General features: G+C 55.7%; 1 protein-coding gene across 11 annotated transcripts in view; it reads right to left on the reverse strand.

Annotated features, from left to right (window-relative positions):
* AP2A2 (adaptor related protein complex 2 subunit alpha 2) overlaps nt 1–13,523 on the reverse strand; it is a 78,745-nt gene extending 65,222 nt beyond the window's left edge. For 2 of the 11 annotated variants that reach the window (XR_014316400.1, XR_014316401.1), the window contains exon 1: nt 12,745–13,048. Coding sequence is in view for 4 of the 11 variants with exons in the window: in XM_082749339.1 (XP_082605465.1) it covers nt 12,745–12,811 (67 nt within the window). In the remaining 7 variants the exon portion in view is untranslated. Of the gene's footprint in view, nt 1–12,744 lie in introns of all 11 variants that reach the window. The other 9 variants (XM_082749334.1, XM_082749342.1, XM_082749341.1 and 6 more) reach the window with 7 other exon arrangements.
* Nucleotides 13,524–20,162: the final 6,639 nt, after the last annotated feature.

Genomic DNA, 20,162 nt, shown 5'->3' on the forward strand with positions numbered 1-20,162 from the left:
CCCCCAGCGTCTCCCGTGCCCCCCGTACCCGACTCCAGCGTCCCGGGCTCCCTCCTGAACCCTCAGTCCGGCCGCATTGTCCCCCAGCACTGAAGAGGGGGCCTGACCCCCAGCTGCACTACCTCAACTGCGGTTCCCTTCTTCCGCCTTGTCCCCCCTTCACACGCGGTGCACGGGGTGCGGAGTGTCGCGCTTACATCACGTCTCCCTCGCCAGAATGTAAGCCACACAGCGATGCTCTTGTCTATTTTGCTCACTGTCCAGAACTGGCACTCAGTGAACTGATGAACAAATGAATTAAACTCAAAAAAACTTTTTGACCCCACTGTGATAGCAGAATACGCACCACCCCACCGCCCCATCCTGCAACGACACCCACACCCTAAAATTAGGGCCTCCTGGGACATCTTCCAGGGCAAAAGGGACTCCGCACGTGTAATTAAGACAGGGGATGGACCTGGGTCCTGCTGACCGGCCCAATCGAATCTGAGCCCTTAGAAGCAGAGAACTCGTTCTGCCTAGAGGCGGAACATGAGCCAAGTCGAGATCGTACTTTGAAAGGGACTCCCTGGAGAGGCCTCCTGCGAGCCTTGAGAAGGCAGGTGGGCTGGCTCTAGGAGGAGACCAGCAGGGAAAGGGGACCCCATCCCTGTGCTACAAGGACTGACTGGAAGCAGCATCACCACCAGAGTCTCCAGAAGGAACCCCCGATCTTAGCCTTGTGAGGCTCTGGGCAGAGGACCCTGCTGGGCCCGGCCGTGCAGGGCTCCTGACCCACAAACAGGAGCGAGCACAGGAGGCTGGGCCCGGCCGCTCACTCTGCGCACCCGTCGCAGCAGCGACAGAGCTCACTCGCCCTCCGCAACCTGCACTCACCATCTCTCTCTCCCCTTTACGGGAGAGCTCCTCGAGGGTTGACTCTCGGGTTTCCCAATTATTCTCCCTTAAACGACCCCATTAAGTTCACCTCTGCACCAGACTGCTTCCTCCTCACTGGCCTGTGTGCCTCCCACCTGGACGCGGCGCTCCTGACTGCTTCCGGTCTGCATGCCTGGAGCTCCAGCCACCGGCCCGAGAGCCGGGCCAGCACTGAGCTCAGGAGAGAACACTCGGAGCAGGTCGCCGCGGTGTGACCCCGGTTCTACCTCTTCCTGGGCAGTCACATGGCCGTGGGCTCAGGGCCTCAGGCTGCCCATCTATGGACAGGGAGGACCGCTGTACCTACTGTGAGGTTACCATGACGGTCTGATTCAGCAGTGAAGGCAGCGGACTCAGAAGCATGCCGGGCACGCAGTAAAGCCATAGGAGTGAGAGTACAGCTCTCCTTACAGGTGACTTCTACTCACTCCCTCGGTGAGCTCCCAGGCTCACGGCTTCAAACAACACCTGCAAGGAATGCCCCGTACTTTTACCCCAGCCCAGACCTCTTCTCGGAATTCCAGTCTTGGACTTCATATCCAACTGCAGACTCAACGCCTCTCCCCAAAACCTAATGGTGATAAACAGGGACACGATTTACCTTCCCACCTCAGGCAACTAAACACCTGTTCTCAGGAACTGGACAGCAGACTACGGACAAGAGTGATCACCGAGAGGCAGAGAAGAACCAAGATGAGGCTTACAAGTGCTCCTGCTTACTGCTTCGGGAGGAAGACCCCAAACAGAGCCCCGAGGTCTCTGCGAGGCGAGGAGAGAGACCGAGGAGGCTAGAGCGTGCAGGGAGGGACGCCGGAACAGCGCCTGCTGCGGGGAGAGCAGAGCGCCGGCGGCTGCAGAAGGCTCCTGGCGTCTCGGTCGCATTACTTCTCTGCTCAAGCAAGACAGGAAGCTCCGGAGGCTGTTGAAAGAGCCACTGGAAAGAAACCAGAGGGTAAACCATGGAAGGCAGCATAGGGCCAGCAAGCCAGAGGGAAATCTCATAAAACCAGGGCACGGAGCTGAGCTCTAAGCAGGAGCGCTATCCCTCCAGGTGGGGTCAAATCAGTCCCAGACTAAAGGCTGCTCCCGTCCCTCCTTCTAAGAATCAAACGGTTTTCAGGTAGTTGAGCTTCATCCTGGCACAAAACTCAAGGATATTTAAAGAAATACAACAATATTTAGGACTGACAAGGTGAAATTCACAACGTCTGGCATCCAGTAAAAAATTAGATATGCTAGGTGCCTGGGTGGCGCAGCCAGTTAAGCATCCGTCTCTTGCTTTCAGCTCAGGAGATGCTCTCAGGGCCTTGAGAGGGAACCCAGTGGTACACCAGGCTCAGCAGCGAGTCTGCTTACGATTCTCTCTCCCGCACTCTGCCCCTCCCACTGCTCGCACTCTCTATCAAATAAATAAACATTTCTTTTAAGATTTTGTTTATTTGGGGCACCTGGGTGACTCAGTGGGTTAAAGCCTCTCTCTTTGGCTCAGGTCATGATCCCAGTGTGGGCTCTCTGCTCAGCGGGGAGCCTGCTTCTCCCTCTCCCACTCCCCAGCTTGTGTTCCCTCTCTTGCTGTCTCTCTCTCTGCCAAATAAATAAGTCTTTAAAAAAAAAAAAAAACGATTTAGCATTAAAAAGCGGCAAATTAAAAAAAAATTTTTTTTTAAGATTTTGTTTATTATTTGAGAGAGAGAGAGCACAAGCAGGAGGAGGGGCAGAGGCTCAGGGAGAAGCAGGCTCCCCACAGGGCAGGGAGCCCAACCAGTGGTCAGATCCCAGAACTCTGGGATCATGACCTGAGCTGAAAGCAAACACTGAGCCAACTGAGACACCCAGGTATCCCAATAAATAAATCTTTAAAAAAAAAAAAACACACCTTCTTCAGGCGACCTAACCTGACCACATTCTTTGATATCAAGAACCTTCCCCCCTCTCTGTTCATCTTCCCTACTTGATTTTCCTCCACAACAGATCAACAAAAAGATGAATGGATATAAATAAATACATATTTTTCTCATCTATTTTGTCCGCCTACTCTCGTAAGCACTGAGGTTCTGAAAGCAGAGGAATTTTTGTCCATTTGGTTAACCACTGAATCCCGGGGCCTAGAAGAGACAGTGCCTGGCACATACCAGGTGCTCAACAGATTTCGCAAATGAACGAACAAATGAATTGTACAATTAAATCAGAAAACAGAATCCAGAAAAATAAACGAATTTTGAAACACATGCCTTCAAAATATACTTCACTCTTGGGCTTGTACCAAGTGTATAGCAAAACCATAAGAACACTGTAGGAAGAACTTTGGTTTTTTGACCACTTAATATTAAAGAGATTTCAATTACATCTGCAGCAAGTGCCGCAGGAGAGAACACACATCGGACCTGAGCACCCAACAGAAAAGCATCTCTTGCCCCTCTGCGACCAGCATCTGTGCAAGCGGTCCACCACTCCAACCCATGGGTGACAATCTCAAAAAAAAAAAAAAAAGAAAAGAAAAGAAAGAAAGAAAGAAAAGAAAAAAGAGAAAACCTCAGGAAGTGAACAACTTGGCACAAAAGGCCCCTCAGACAATGAATCACCTCCCCCCCACCTCTGCTTACTCGAACAAAAGTTACAAGCTAATTAAAAGAAATAACTGCGGGGGAGGGGGGGGGTCGGTGCCTGGTGGCTTCGTAAATGTCTGCCTTTGACTCAGGTCATGATCCCAGGGTCCTGGGGTCGAGCCCCGCATCAGGATCCCTGCTTGGTGGGGAGCCTGCTTCTCCCTCTGCCTGCTCCCCTGCTTGTATTCGCTCTTTCTCTTTCTCTCTCCGTCAAATAATTAAGTAAAAACTTTATTTTTTAAAGATTTTATTTATTTGACAGACAGAGATCACAAGTAGGCAGAGAGGCAGGCAGAGAGAGAGGAGGAAGCTGGCTCCCCGCGGAGCAAAGAGAGCCTGACTCGGGGCTCAATCCCAGGACCCTGGGATCATGCCCCGAGCAGAAGGCAGAGGCTTAACCCACTGAGCCACCCAAATAAAATCTTTTCAAAATAAAAAATTTAAATTTAAAAAAGAAAAGAAAGAGCAGAGACTGTGAAGAATGTGTCCTACAGAAGAAAGGCCTGTTGAAGACTCGCGGAAGGAGGCATGTTTTCACCACACCCCCTGCCTGGCACCGTCCAGCATGAACTGTCACAGAAGACTCTGATTCCCATGGGCACAACAAGGTTCAAACTCAGGTTCTGATCTGATCGTGCCGTACCTGACATTTAAAAGAAAGGCAGGGGGGAGGGCACCTGGGTGGCCTAATGGGTGAAGCGTCTGCTGTTTGGCTCATGATTCCAGAATACCACCCCCTTCTGCTCCTCCCCCTGCTCACGAGAGCACGCACCCCTGGACCCCCCCACACACAAATAAACCAAATCTTAAAAAAAAAATTTTTTTTTAAAGCTACAGAACTGTATTTTTCAGTAGCAATAAATGCCACCCAAAAGTGTTTCAAAATACTCATTTTCCTGCTCTATTTTTTCTATCAGTTCAGTAGTCATCTAAAACAGCATCAGTTGTGGGGCGCCTGGGTGGCTCAGTGGGTTAAAGCCTCTGCCTTCAGCTCAGGTCATGATCTCTGTCAGATGAGTAAATAAAATCTTTTAAAAATAAAAAATAAATAAAAAAGTAAAACAGCATCAGTTGAGTATCTTTTCTCAATGCTTTTTTTTTTTTTAAGATTTTATTTATTTATTTGACAGGCAGAGATCACAAGTAGGCAGAGAGGCAGCAGAAAGAGAGGAGGAAGCAGGCTCCCTGGTGAGCAGAGAGCCCGATGCGGGGCTCGATCCCAGGACCCTGGGATCATGACCTGAGTGGAAGGCAGAGGCTTAACCCACTGAGCCACCCAGCGCCCCTTCTCTGTGCTTTTTAAACCATATTAGAAACATGGAATTGCTCTCAAGCACATTACATGAAGGCAGGCTGGCCACGCAAATCCCAATACGGCCCTGCCTGCCTAAGGAGCTGCGAGTGCTTTAGGTCCGCGACGTCACCAGTCCTTATGACGCTCCTGACCTGGCACCAGGAGGGAGTTTAACGGGAAGGAAAACACCTTACGATGCCAAACAGAAACAAGGCAGCCCAATGTGGATGCTGACCCCACACTTTTACTCGTGAACAGATGACAAATCCTGGGCATGTGACGAGGGAGATGGGAAACACCCAGAACCCAAGGAACACACAAAACCGCCACAGCTGTCCCTGGGTTCAAATTTGGAGCAAAACTGAAGACTCCAGACTCCAGAGAGCCACAGTTTGCAAAAGTGGGAGATGAAAGGAAGCAGTACCAGCATCCGGCCCAAAGCACCAGCATCCGGCCCAGGGCACCGCAGAAACTTTGGTTCCCCCTCAAGTCCCTGTTTCCTGAGGCAGCAGGAAGCTGAGGGAGCCGTCCCAGGCCAGAGCCTAGCAAAGGAGTGGGTCTCAGCCTTGTTGCAAAGACCGTCCTCTCTTCGTGGGGCACATCATGCCCTCTCCAACCTGTCGCACCCGCACTAACACAGACGACCACTCCAAGGGCCCGACCGCAGGCCCCATGCCCTCGCCGGCCGTGCCCCCCACCTTCCCACCCGGGAGCTCCCAACTCCCACTGAATTCTCCTGACTCCACCCCACACGCCCACGATTCGATGACTGGGCCACAGCCCTCGTCCCCTTGGCCGGGAACAGTGAGGGAAGAAGAACCAAGAGCTGGCGGGAAGTGGCGCGTGAAGGCGGGCAGGACCCCGAGTGTCACAAGGTCACACCGCATCTCCTAAGCAGTCCCGACAGTCCGGCACGGCTAGGACTCGCCTCTCCCTCTCTGGCCCCGTGCACCCCGCACCCCGCCACCCCCACACTCTCCTTGCCCTTCTTCCCGACCAGGACTATTGGCCAACAAGGTCACTTCCTCCCTGCCTATTTCCCCCAAGCACCGCCAAGAACCCTCTCGGCCCTCCATCCGAGGGCGAGGGCGAGTGCGAGGGCTAATCTTATCGCTCAGCCTCAGCTCCCACCTCCCTGCGGGACCGCCCCCCGGAACCCGTCCGCCCTGAACGTGGCCTAAGCAAGAGGCACATACAACTTCTCATGACATTTCAACCATGTAAACTTGCATCACGAACTCAGTTATGTTTAAAAAGGTCAATGCCAGGATCAATAAGCGCAGTTTGATCACCTAAATCTGAGACATCACACGACCCAGTGAAAACTGTTCATTCTAGTGACTTAAGAGCACCATTCGTTGTGTTAAGGTGAGAGCAAAATTATCCAATCTACTTCACACTGCACAGAAAAGGGCAGAAACCACCAACACTCTAGCTCCCAAACGTGTGTTTTGTTTTGTTTTTAAGGATTTTATTTATTTATTTGTCAGAAAGAGAGAGCACACAAATGGGGAGCCGCAGGCGGAGAGAGAAGCTGGCCCCCCCGAGCCAGGAGCCCAATACGGGGCTCGATCCCAGGACCCTGAGATTGACCTGAGCCAAGGGCAGAAGCTCAACCCACTGAGCCCCCAGGCGCCCCATCCCACCTGCGGTTTCAGCATCAGACCCCGGTGCTGAGCACCATGAAGGCGGACAGCAGGGCACCGTTCCTATCTAGCTATCCCACCTTCAGCTCATCCTGCTGGATCCAGGGAGGGAATGGACCAAACACACTTCAACAAAAAAAGAATATTCCACAAGGTCAAGGGTAAATACGAAACACTCCCAAGTCTGACTCAGAACTACCTTTTGTAGGTGCCGGAGCTCCTGGTGTTCCTCTGCTATTCCGTCTGCCCTCTAGGACCTCCCCACGTGCTTTCAGGGCAAGGATTCATCTTGTTACCGGACAACTGCTTACTCCCCTAATTCTGCGATCCAGAGTCCTGAATATAGGCAGCGCTCAGTAAGGATGAGTCCACTGGCCAGAACTCGTCGTTTGTCTGCAAGCTCTTCGGGGGAACAGGGACCACACGTTCTATTTCTCTGAACTCCACAAATTTCACATAACAGATCCAGATGCCATCCCTTACCCAAAACCCAAGGCCCGATGCGTCCCAGAATCCAGAAGGGCTCAGACTCTAGGAGGAAGCACAGGACCCAGTCACTGGCCTAGAAGCACGATGCACTTGTGCACATTCGCACAGGAGGGAGGCCACACAGAGCTTCGTCGCTGTATTTTCGCCAAATGAGTTCACCAAAGACTCACAAAAACACTTTTTGTTCTGGGAGTCTTATAAGCTTTGAAATTTGCACTAAGGGAAGACAGCCCTGGCCTGAGGAATTCCAAGGTGCTCCGAGCCCCGCCCACTCAGGAGCTCCCACCGGGGAGCCCCTTGTCTGGGGCTGAATCCACCCCTCAGCTCTGGCTCTGCGATTTTTTAAAAGCCAAGGAGATGCTACTTAATCTCCCAAAGAGAGTCTTCCCAATAACTCTGCAACTACAAAATCCTGACACATGCTGTTGCCAAAACAACAGAGCAAAAACCACTTTAAGAGGAAAGAGAAGTCGGGGTACCGGGGTGGCTCAGTGGGTTAAGCCTCTGCCTTTGGCTCAGGTCATGATCGCAGGGTCCTGGGATCGAGTCCCGCATCGGGCTCTCTGCTCGGCGGGGAGCCTGCTTCCCCCCTCTCTCTGCCTCTCTGCCTGCCTCTCTGCCTACGTGTGATCTCTGTCTGTCAAATAAATAAATAAAGTCTCTAAAAAAGAGACAGAGAGAGAAAAGAGAAGTGATGTGAAGTACCCGGCATGAGAGCTCGCGTACACAACACTCCAGCTTGTCATGGAAGAAACGGGGTCCCCGCTCCAGAGGAGCCAGGAGGGAAACAGGGAAGAACACACAGGTATTTCCGAGCAGCAGTGACCACCCACCTCGGCAGAAAAATTCAACCTGGATCAAAGACTTCCTTCCTCCTCCCGGCATGCCGCTCCCTCCCTCCCTTCCGTCTCTGCCACACACTTCCTAAATCCGTTTCCAAGGAATATAAATCATGCAGAAGAGTGCAAAAGAAAAAGCAAGAAGAGCATTCTTTTTCAAAAAGTCAGCATTTTTTAAACATCCTGTCAAGACGAAAATGAACATCAATCTTTTTTTAAGAACTGTAGAAGTTAAAAAGCAGACTGGCAAACCCTGACTCTGATCTCTATCATTACTAAGGAAAATCAGGTACCAACGTCGCGTTTCACTTCCTACACTGATGCTTAAGCGGAACTTCAATTTTTTATGTTCAGTTTCTCCACGTTCAACTTGTGACTCGGAACAAATGGAATTTTATAAACAAATAAGTGTTTTAAACTTTAGTCATGCTGAAAACCAATTCAAAGGGATGCCCAAGGCCAACAACGCTACCAGAGACAGAAAGGACACCGTTTTGTGCCCAACACAACGAGCAGAGCACAGACACTCCCCCAGTCTGTCGCTGCACCTGCAGCGAAACCGCACGCTTTCTCCAAGAACTCGGGAAATGTGGCTTTTGCCAAACAGCTGATTACATCTCTCCACTCGTCTCCCTTCCTTCCAGTGAGTGCCCCGAGGGATGAATCCAAATGCCTCCAAGCCCGAGGACGGGTCTCAACTCATCTGCACTGCACAGCACAGCCCCCGCCCCACGTGCGCAGAGGAGTAAGTGGCGATCTCCTGCCCACTGGCTACACCACGGGTCTCACAAGAATGAAGACCTATCACTTCTCTCTCACTGCAGTCTTGATTACTCTGCAATCCACTCCAAGTCTGGTGTTTTCAGCAGGGTTTTACATTCTCAGCACGGTCACAGCGCTGACCCGTCCACGGCGGCGCACAAAGACACGCGTTAAGTTCTGTACGACCGTCTGCCAACAAAGCACACGTGTGAACGTAAACAAAAGTGCCAAAGGAACTGAAGAGCAAAGAGCTATTCTCTTCCCAATGTCAGCAGTTCTCTCATTTTCTTTAAATTCATCCCTTGAGGTGCGCTGGGTGCCTCGGCTGAGGGTCTGACCCTAGGTTTCAGCTCAGGTCACGATCTCGGTACTGAGAAGGCGCCGTGCGGGGGGCGGAGCCTGCCTGACCCCTCTCTGCTCCCTCCTGCTCCTGTGCACATGCACACGCCTGCACACCGGCGCTCGTGCTCTTGCTCGCTCGCTCTTGCGAATAAATAAATCTTTAGGAACAAAATCCAGGATGCCTGGATTGGCTCATCAGTTAAACATGTGCCTTCGGCTCAGGTCAGGATCCCAGAGTCCTGCGCTAGAGCCCCGCATCCATCCGGCTCTCTGCTGATGGCGAGTCTGCTTCCCCTCTGCCTGCTGCTCTCCCCGCCTGTGCGCTCTCTCTCTCCCTCTCTGACAAATAAATAAAATCTTTAAAAAAATAAAATAAAATAAATTTTAAAAATTTAAAGAATTTTTTTTAAAAATCCACCACTTGGCTATGATAAACATCAATGCAGCCGCCTGGATGGGCTTCGGGGGACTGTGCCGAGTGAGAAAAGCCCACCTGGACCCGTCACATACCGCACAACACCAGTCACACAACCTCCTTGGGATGTTACGTAGAGACGGAGAACAGACTAGTAGCTGGGAAGGGGTAGGCGGGCTCTACGGAGCAACACAGGGGCTCCGGGATGACGGGACAGCTCTCCCTCCGATTCATGTGGGGCTTGCGTGAAGCTAAATGTGATAAAAGTACAAAGGCCCACCCACCCACACACACCCACACACACCCACACACACCCGTTAGGTAAAACTGATAAAATGTGACTACGCCCTGTGGAGTGTAGCAATGCCAGTTTCCTGGTGTTGAAACTGTACTGTTATGCAAGAGACCCCTCTGAAGAGGTGGGGTGAAGGGTGCTGGGACCTCCCTGTCGCTCCGTTTCTCTGCAACTTCTTGTGAATCTATATGTATTTCAAAACAAAAAATTATTTAAAAATTGAGACTAAATAAAAGGGTTAGGATTTTAAATATCAATTTAAAAACAGACAGAAAGAAAGAGTTCATTAACTCCCATACACCAAACTCACAATAGCCAAATTCAGCGGCTCTCGGCTGAAGTTAATCAAAACGGATCAAGTGAGGGGCGCCTGGTGGCTCCGTGGGTGAAGCCTCTCCTTCGGCTCAGGTCATGATCTCGGGGTCCTGGGATCGAGCCTGCATCTGCCTCAGCATCCCTGCTGACCAGGGAGCCTGCTTCCCCTCTCTCTCTGCCTCACTCTCTGCCTACTTGGGATCTCTGTCTGTCTAATAAATAAATAAAATATTTAAAAAAAAAAAAAAAAGAGGAGGAAGGCTCCCAGCCAGTCACCCGAAGTGAACGACTCACATGAGGTGCAGAGGCTCACGGCCACCCCTGAAGACCTTAAAGGGAGAAATTTAAGGAGAGCTGCAGTTTTAGAGCTGAACCAGGCTTCAGTGACACTCTAGCTCAGAAGGCGCCCTCTTCATCAGCTGAGAAACCTGGAGGTCAGCGGCCCCCGGCTTTGGATCGTGAAGCAGGTGAGAAGCAGTCAGGGTCCAGACCCTTGCCACAAACTCAGTGACCTCTCTGCATGGAGCCTGCCTACATCATACCAAGAACCCACTACACACACAAAATCAGAGGTGGGCAAGGAAAGGGGGCCACAGGGACTGCTCTCCCTGCCCCACCGGGGTTATGCAGACCGGCTCTGGCCAGGGTTAGCTCTCCGAGACCACCCGCAGCCACCAGCCCACACGTGCCTCGAAGGTTAACCCCTGCGGCCGGCCGCGAGCACGTCTCGGCCCCTCCACCTGCAGTGCCGTCAGACAAACCATCTTCCAGGGACGTCCTCTCTGGCTCGCTCGCCTACGCTCCTCCTGGGCACATGTCTCATGCCGGACCCTGTGCAAGCAGTTGAGGACAGACATGACGAACAAGACGGGCGCGGAGCCCGCCTCACGGGGCTTCCGGGGCAGCGCGGGCACAGCACCCCAAGCCCACGACACTGCCCGGAAGGAGCGCAGCACTACGACGGATGGGACACAGGTCAGGGCACAGCGCGGTCGCAAAGGTGTTTCGGAGGAAGGGGCCATAATAAACAGAGACCTGCCCCCCAGGAGGGCGAGGCGCGCCTCCCTCCTGACGCTCCTCCGGGAGAGCGCAGGTCTATCCCCTGGCCCTGCGCCGGAGCAGACCGTGTCCCGCTCCACAGTGTCTGCACAACTTGGGTGGCTGTCGCACGGAGGCAGCGACTGTCCAGAGGCCCGGGAGGCCGCTCTCCACCGTCACTGGGCAGCTCAGCTCGACAAGGGCCGGGCCCCAAGCTCCACAGTGTGGGGCTGGGGAAAGTCTGCCCTACGGTCCATGGGCAAGTCCCTGCAGAGTCCTCCGTGCGGGGCAGGCACCCACCGGCCACTCCAATGCCCACCTAGCACAGGACACACGTCTCATACGCAGGTGACTGGCTGTCCAGGACAAGGTTCGAGCTCAGTGTCTCTCTTGCCCACCGCATTTTCCTCCGAAAATAGGAGAACTGACATCCCTGCTAATGTAGGGCTGCGAGCCCTCCGGCCAAGGGCTCCCCTGCGGTGAGGGTTGGGGTTAGCCCTAACCCCAACCCTAACCCTAACCGTGCGGAACAGCAAGGGAAGGAAAATCTCCGTGTGAAAGCTCGGCTCTGAGAGAGGTTCCCACGCGGACCTCGGTTTCTCTCACCGCACGGAGAGGGACAGAAGAGCTGAGCGTCCCCAGTCTTGGGGAGACCCAGCCGGGCGTCTGGGTCCTCCGGTCTAAGCAGGGGAGGGGTCAAGGGTAGGCCCCACAGGGCAGCATCTACCGGCCGGTGCGGGGACGTTCCTCGAGACCACGCCGGCCCGGAGGTAAGAAGTCAGGCAACTGTCCACCGAACGCACAGCAGCAGCAAAGCACCAGGTAGGAAACTGGTTTGTGTCTAATTTAAAACGAAAAGGACGGCGTTCTCTGAGCACCGTAGCTCCTCTGCAGACCAAAGCCAGGTTTCTGGGTGGCCCCGCGGTGCCCCCACCAGCCTCCTGGCCGGCCTTCTGCTGGGATCTGTCCCACCGTGAGGGGACACGCATGTCCCCGAGAACGCACACAGCAGCCAGGCCAGTCGCCCCAAAGCCATCCCACCCTCTACTGCCCTGCGTCTGGATCCCCCGGGAATGGGTCACTTTAATCAGGGGGAGCCACCAGAGCCCGGCAAGACAGGGCTGTCCCCACTCCCCCAGTGCAGAGCCGCGCTGCTCTGGGAAACGCTGGGTTAAATGCTCCATCACTAGACGACAGCAGACTGCTCGGGATGACATCATGCGGGGGTGGGGGGGTCCTCGTCGGAACCGGTCACCGATGCCACAGCCCCCCCCCCCCCCCGCCCTGCACCCCGCAACTCCGGCCCCACTGCTGCCTTAGCCGCAGGCCCCAGTCCCACCCCGACCCTGCGTCCCAGAGCCCTGCAGGTCCCTCGCAGCTCCGGCCTGCGCCCCCTGACCCCTGCCCTCCGCACCCTGGACCCCGCCCCGCACCCCCACACCCCGACCCTACGCCCCCCTCCGAGATCCCCACCCCGCACTACGGCCTGCGCCCCGGGACCCCTGCCCCCCGGGTCCGCACCGGGGACCCCGCCCCGCACCCCCACACCCCGAGCCTACGCCCCCGAGACCCCCCACCCCGCACTCCGGCCAGCGCCCCCGCACCCCCGCCCTCTAGCTCCGCGCCCCGGACCCCACCCCGCACCCCCGGGCCTGCGCGCCCGGACCCCCGCCCCCCGGGTCCGCAGCCAGCACCCCGCCCCGCCCCGCGCCCCGGGCCCCCGCCGTCCGGGTCCGCCCCGGGCCCCCGCCGCCGCAGGCCGGGTCTCGCGCCGCGGCCACTCACAGTTGCGGATGTCGGAGATGAAGACCGCCAGACCCCGCATCCCGTCCCCCTTCGACACGGCCGGCATCTTCGGGCCCCGGGGAACGGCCTGGGCGGGCGCGCCCGGAGGAGCAGCGGGCAGCGGGCAGCGGGCAGCGCGGAGCGGGCAGCGCGGAGCGGGGAGCGGGTCGCCGCCGCCTCTGGAGCCGCCTCAGCCGGAGCCGCCTCGGGCTCCGAGCGCCGCTTTCAGGGCCCGCCGCCGCCGCCGCCGCCGCCGCCGCCGCGCGCGCGCGCACGCACACACGCTCGCTGTGCCGTGCACGCGCACGTGCGCTCCGGCGGCGGCGGGCGGCGCGGGAACGAGCCCGTCGAGCGCGGGCGCATAAAGTCAGGCGCGAGGACGCCCCCTGCCGGCAGACGCGCGCGCCGGGCGGCTCTGGGAGCCGGGGTTCGTGTCCCGGGCTCCGCAAGACCCCCTCCACGACCGTGTCCACCGTGGGGGGCCCTGAGGGCCTGCGGCACGTCACCCGCTGTCCAGGGCCAGCAGCCCCTTCCTTTACAGAGGGGGGCACTGAGGCCTGAGGAGTAAGGACCGCCCCTCCCCCGACTGCACCGGATGACCACAGGGCCCAGTCTTCCCTTCCATCCCTCAGTGCCCAGCCAGGGTCCTTTGCCACCACCCAACTCGGCCCCGAGGCCTGGACAGGGCGCGGACCCCCCAGGGAGTGTGTTCCCAGGGCAGGTGTCCGGGCTGAGCCTCGCCTCTGTGGAGCCGGATGGCTTTGCGCGGGAAGCGTCCTCCTGTGCGGGACGGGGTTATCTGCCCCCCACCCCCACCTGCTACTGGCCCAACCCACGGAAGAGACCTCTGTCCCGCCCTGGCTCACTTCCTCCGTTCCCAGTGAGAGGTCCGGCCGGTCTGGACCCTGGCCGGGAGGAGGAAGGGGTGGGGCCCCTCGCGCAGACCCGGCACCGCACCCAGGCTCTGGGCCTGCAAGACCCCCGGGGGAGACCGGAACTGTGCAGACTAGAATCCTTATAAGGCAGCAATTTCACCGCCTTCCAAAGAGCTGGGCCAGCAGACAGCTTCCTGCAGGAGGGGAGATCCCCTGCGGCCTGCAGATAACCCTCCCCGGCCAAGCCAGGGGACTCAGATGAGCAGACCCTGACCCACCCCCAGCAGCCTCTCCGAGGCCGGGCAATGCCCAAAGGTGGCGGGGGCCCACCTCCCCGATGCGGAGGGCTTTTCTGAGGAAGGGCTTGGAGCTGGGCAGACGTCCCGCCCCCTTCCAGTGCTGACTGTGGGCCTCCCAAGCCTCCTGGCATTCCCCAAAGCACGTGTGTGTTCGGAGAGGGGGTCCCAGAGCCTGATGAGACACACAGGCAGCCATAAGAAAGACCCCACACTTCCTAACTCCCACACCTTGCCAGACACACAAGCCCTCAGGGCGTGACTACCACCAGACCTCAGTCCTGAGTCCACTCAGCCCTGCCTAACCAGCCCGACTCCTTGGCAGGGGACAGGCCACCTTCTAGAATATGAAGTGCTCGTTAACAGTCTCATTTCTTACGTCGCGTGAATTGGACATCCGTGTCACAACTGTGTTTCCAGGGGCAAGGGCAGACCTCAGAGTCTCTTTCCAGGGTCCCTGGCCTCTGCGACGTAAGGACACAAGCCCACTGCAGGCATGGTGAGGGAGAAAACAAGAGCTGGGAGCCCAGAGCCCGAAGCACAGCCACGGTGTCTGGGGACACTCTCTGTCTCCAGCTGGCCGTCCTTCCTCCGTCCCAGACCTGAGCCTACCCAGCCCTCTGGTCACTTGCGCAAGTGATGCTTCCCGTAATCTTTGGAGAGGGTTGCAGACAATGACCTTTCCAGAAAACTGGGGCTGGTGGGCTGGCCAAGACGTGACTAGAGGACCTGAGCAGCGTGCAGGGACAGGAATGAGGCAGTCCTAGGCACCTGGTCACCAGGAATGACCTGCTTGGGGAAGGCCAGGCTCTGGGAACCAAACATGTCCCCGGCCATGGACAACAGCTGAGCGTGAGGAATTCAAGAACTCTGTGGAGGGCTGGGGGTTTTTTTGTTGGTATTGTTGTTTTTAAGATTTTTATTTATTATTTTTATTTATTATTATTTATTTTATTTATTAAGATTTATTTATTTGTCAGAGAGAGAGAGAGAGAGAGAGAGAGAGAAAAGCAGGCTCCCTGCCAAGCAAGGAGCCCAATGCGGGATTTGATCCCAGGACCCTGGAATCATGACCTGAGCCGAAGGCAGTGGGTGGCTCACCGACAGAGCCACCCAGGTGTTCCAGGGCTGCTGTTTTTTTATTTTTTTATTTTTTTTTAAAGATTTTATTTATTTATTTGACAGAGAGATCACAAGTAGGCAGAGAGGCAGCAGAGAGAGAGGAGGAAGCAGGCTCTCTGCTCAGCAGGGAGCCTGACGCGGGACTCAATCCCAGGACCCTGAGATCATGACCCGAGCCAAAAGCAGCGGCTCAACCCACTGAGCCACCCAGGCACCCCTCCAGGGCTGCTGTTTTGAATGAAACAGACCGACTAGAGAAGGAAAGTAATGGGCTCAAACTCCTGACCACTCTTCTTGGGGAGGCAGGAAGCGGCCCAGTCTGGGGAGCCTACTTCTGACAGCTGTCAGGCTGAACTCAAAGCCAGCCCGCTGGATTGGCTTGTTGCAAAGCAACCACAGAAGCTGAATCTCCAACCTTTCCAAATCTGTGGGAGAGCAGGAGGGCTGCTGTGGCACCTGTAGAGTCCAGGGACCGGACCACAGTAAATGGCATAAGCTAGGGGCCTCCGCCCCTGGTTGGCAGAAGGCCGCCGGCCAGCCTCCACAGCCCCTCTTCCCCCATTGGATGAATTTGTCCCTGCCCTTGAAGATACTGTAATGACGTCCCTGGAAGGAGTTACTTTGTAGGAGAAAAGTCTGCCCCCCCTGCCCCCCCCCCAGACCTGGGAGAGTCAGGTTGCCAACATAAAGCCACGCTCCAACGGGGAAGGCTTAGCCACCAGGAGAACAGGGAACCACAGGAAGTAGGCTTGTGCCGGCAGAAATCTGCAGAACATGTGGGGGATGAATTCGGAGAGAGTGGACCTGCCCCCCAGGGCGCCTGGCGATCTGGGTCAGCCGGGCGAGCGTGAACAGCGACAGCCTGAAAGCTGGACTCTGGGGCCAGGGTTAAAACAGGCTTGAGATGCCAGAAATTCCGGGGTCTAATGCAGAGAAAGGAATTCGGAGATTTCTTCTCTCCAGGCTCTGGAAGCTGGACGTCAAGGTGTGGGCCGGGCCAGTTCCTCCTGAGGCTGTGGGTGAAGACAAGACCCAGACCCCGCTTGGCTTGGACATGGCGGGCTTCTCCCTATGTCTCCTCACGAGCTCTCCCTCTCTGCCCCCTCTCTCTCTCCCTCTGTCCAAATTTCCCCTTTCCACAAGGACACCAGTCACACTGGATATGGGGTCTGCCCTACACCAGTATGAACTCAATTAATTCCACCTGAAGTGACCGAAGGAAGGTCCCATTCTGAGCGACTCCACCATGGGAGCTTCTAGGAGACATGGTTCACCTCTTAGCAGACGGTACTGTGAGCACACGCAGGACAGGATTTGGTGTCTGTGCCCCCTTTTCCAACCTGGCTGCTCTGACAGCTGGAGCTCCATCTTGGATGACGACGATGGTCCCTCCGCTCGTCACTACGCCAGCCACACGTCCCGTGCTCACACTACTGCCACCATGACTGGGGGCCCTGCTGCCTCCCACCCAGTCAAGGGCCTACTTAACACCTATTCCCATGCCTGACGGCTCAGGTGTCGTTGAGGCTTCTGGGACCGTAGGAGCCAAGGCCTATCGAGACGCGCCCCCCCATGGCTTGTGTTCCAGACCCCTCACACTCACCCCCACGGAGCTCCAAGGGGCTTGCGGAGCGCTGTCGGTCATCAGCAAACAGCTTTAGGAGCCACGCAGCTGGTAACACCAACCAGAGGAGGGCTAAAGGAGCCATCTATGAAAACCCAGCTGTCCCCACAGGGTGCTGCTAGATCAGGCTTCCTGTCCCCTCCCCCAAAGGAAGCACCCATGACCTTCAGTTTTCCCAAGTTACCTGTTGAAAAACACACTCTTTGACTTTTTTTGAAGATTTATTTATTTATTTTGGAGAGAGCGCGAGCACGAGCACAAGCAGGAGGGGCAGGGAGAGGGAGAAGGAATCTCAAGCGGGCCCCCCACAGCCCGATGGAGCTCAGACCCTGACACGAGGCTTGATCCCAAGACCCTGAGATCATGACCTGAGCTGAAACCAAGAGTTGGATGCCCAACCGACAGAGCCACCCAGGCGTCCCCACTCTGTGACTTTGAAGGCCAGACCAACCGTGCCAGCAGCCAGCCAGCTGTCCATCACCTCACGGCTTTGGGTGTTTTGTGGCAAAAGGGCATCCTTCTGGGCCCTTATCCACCCAGCAAGTGTGACCTGATGCACTACATGTCCACTTTAAGATCGGCCTATGAAACCCAGTGTCAGGAAAGCAAACGCGGCCTCCCGCCTCAGCTCAGGCCTCCCTGCTCTACTGCACCAGGGGCCTGGGGCAGCCATCACAAATGACACAAACCCGAGGCTTAAAAACAAGAGAAATCCGGCTGCCTGGGGGGCTTAGTTCTGTGTCCACCTTCAGCTCGGGTCATGATCCTGGGGTCCTGGGATTAAGCCCCACGTCTGGGCTCTGTGCTCGGCTGAGAGCTTGCTTCTCCCTCTCCCTCTGCCCCACCCCTGCTTGTGTTCCCTCTCTCTCTCTCCCTCTCTATAAAATAAATAAATAAGTAAAATCTTAAAAAAAAAAAAGAACAAAGAGAGAGAAATCAATTCTCTCCCAGTTGTAGAAACCCAAAGTCGAAGACAAAGAGGTCAGCTCTGGGAGATACCTGTCCCTGCCTCTCTTCCAGCTGTTGGCGACTGCCGGCGCCCTTGGCCCAGAGCTATGTATCCCCGGTCTGTGCCTCTGTCATCTCCATGTCCTCACTTGGGTCTGCGCGTCTCACAGCTCCCTCCTCTCTCTTACAAGTATTCCTGACATTGGATTTGGGGCTCACCTTAAATCCAAGATGATCTCTTTCTAAGATCCTTAGTCACATCAGCAGAGACCCTATTTGCAAACAAGATCACCTTCCCAGGTGCTGGGCTTTGGGACACAGACAGGCTTCTGGGGTCCTCCATGTGCCCCACTCCACCAGCAGGGAGTCTGGACCCCTTGGTCTCATCCTACCCCTGCTGTTGGTACGGGGTATCCTAAGGTTGGTCGTGGGATGATGAGAAGCAGAAAACGCAGCACTGGCGTCACAAAGCGCACAGCCCCCTGCAGGGCCTCGCACCCACCGCGGACACCTGGCTGGGGCCCATCCCCTGCCTTGCTTCTGCCTGGACACCTTCACACCTGGCACATGCTACCCGGGTCACAGCCCTCACCGTGGCCAAGGCCAGGTGGGCTGGCGGGGGCTCCCACGGGAGACACAGACAGAAAGCATGCTGTGCTGGCTCTAAGCTAAATCTGAAGGCCTCCACTGCACAAGAGGGTGCCCCCCCCTTCTTCCTTCTGGCTGGGGACTCTGCTTATCCCAGACCCAGGGAGGATGTCTCCGTCCATGAGCAGGGCAGGGCTCAGCAGCAGGAAATGCTGATGTGGGTCTCTCTTCCTGGGCTTCCGGCCTCATAACTGGAACGTTCTGAGGTTCAGGAGTGATAGTACACAGTCAGTGACAGTGGGCTGGGCCCCGTCCTTGGGGCAACCACTGGCTGAGGCTTCCCCCAGTTCAAATAGGACAAGTCACGGGTTGCCCCTGCTGGGAAGGGCCTTGTCTTGTGCTGACTTGGCAAACGAGGAGAGGCCCAGGGCCACTTGCGAGATGAGGACACCCCACTCTCACCCCACCCGGGAAGGTACAAGCCTAGCACCCAGAATTCCAGCAGCCACCAGGCACCTCTGACAACCAGGTGCATGTGCTCTTGGGGTGTAATGAACTCCCCATAGTTACTTAGGGACACTTTCTTTTTTTCTTTCTTTTTTTTTTAAGTAATCTCTATGCCCAACATGGGGCTTGAACTCATGACCCTGAGAGCAAGAGTCACATGCTCCGCCAACTGAGCCAGCCAAGCGCCTTACTTAGGGACACTTCTGTAGCTGTCCCAGAGGGGCAGCCCCAGGTTAGGGTTGCACAGCTGGCCAAGTGCTCTGAGGTGGGGTGCTTTGGCTCTGAGGGTGTCCCCAGAGCATGGAGGGGTCATTCAGTCGGCAGAAGGAAAGCTTGTCTTTGCGCGGTCCCTTGCTCCATGTGGGCGTGTACCTGCCCTCTTCTGTCCGCACCCCCGCCCCCACGCCTTGCCCGTGCCGGTGCCGGTGCCCGTGCCCATCGCAGACAAAGACAAGGAGGAGAACAGTGTGAGGACAGGCCAGACCTGGGCTTGAAATTCAGAGCCTGAACCTCTGTCTGGGTACCCACACCCAGCCCAGGTAGGGTGGGCTGCCTCAAAGGCAAGAGGGCCCGGAATGGGGCTTGGACCCTGGGTTTAGGGACCGGGCAAGGGGGTTATACTCCAATTAACATTCAATTTAAATAGGATTTAATTTATTGAAGTTACAAATTCAAAACTTAGCTTTTGGAGCACCTGGGTGACTCGGTCCTTGGGCTTCTGCCATTGGTTCAACTCATGATCCCAAGGTCCAGGGATCCAGCCCCGCATTGGGCTCCCTGCTTCTCTCTCTCCCTCTGCCTGCTGCTCTGCCTACTTGTGCTCTCTCTCTTTCTGTGTCAAATAAACAAATAAAATCTTTTAAAAAAGAATTCATATATTCAATAGATGAAAATTTTTTTAAAGATTTTGTTTATTTATTTGACAGATCACAAGTAGACAGAGAGGCAGGCAGAGAGAGAGGAGGAAGCAGGCTCCCCGCTGAGCAGAGAGCCCCATGTGGGGCTCGATCCCAGGACCCTGGGATCATGACCTGAGCTGAAGGCAGAGGCTTTGACCCACTGAGCCACCCAGGCGCCCCAATAGATGAAAATTTTGAATGCGTTGAACCCCAAGTTGTCTCAAATGTTCCTGAAACATGAAATACCAAACATGTCCAGGTATCATTTACTATGTGGGCGCTAACACTCTGGTTCTGCTTCACTTTAAACCTTACTGTGGGGGCGCCTGGGGGGCTCAGTGGGTTAAGCCTCTGCTTTTGGTTCAGGTCATGAAATCAGGGTCCTGGGATCGAGCCCCAAATCGGACTCTCTGCTCAGCGGGGAGCCTGCTCCATCCCCCACCCTGCCTGCCTCTCTGCCCACTTGTGATCTCTCTCTGTCAAATAAATAATAAAAATCTTAAAATAAAATAAAACAAAATAAACTTTACTGTGGCTGATAGTTGTGTACCCATTCAAA

This window comes from Mustela nivalis (assembly GCF_964662115.1).
Source record: "Mustela nivalis genome assembly, chromosome: 9".
Lineage (NCBI taxonomy): Eukaryota > Metazoa > Chordata > Mammalia > Carnivora > Mustelidae > Mustela > Mustela nivalis.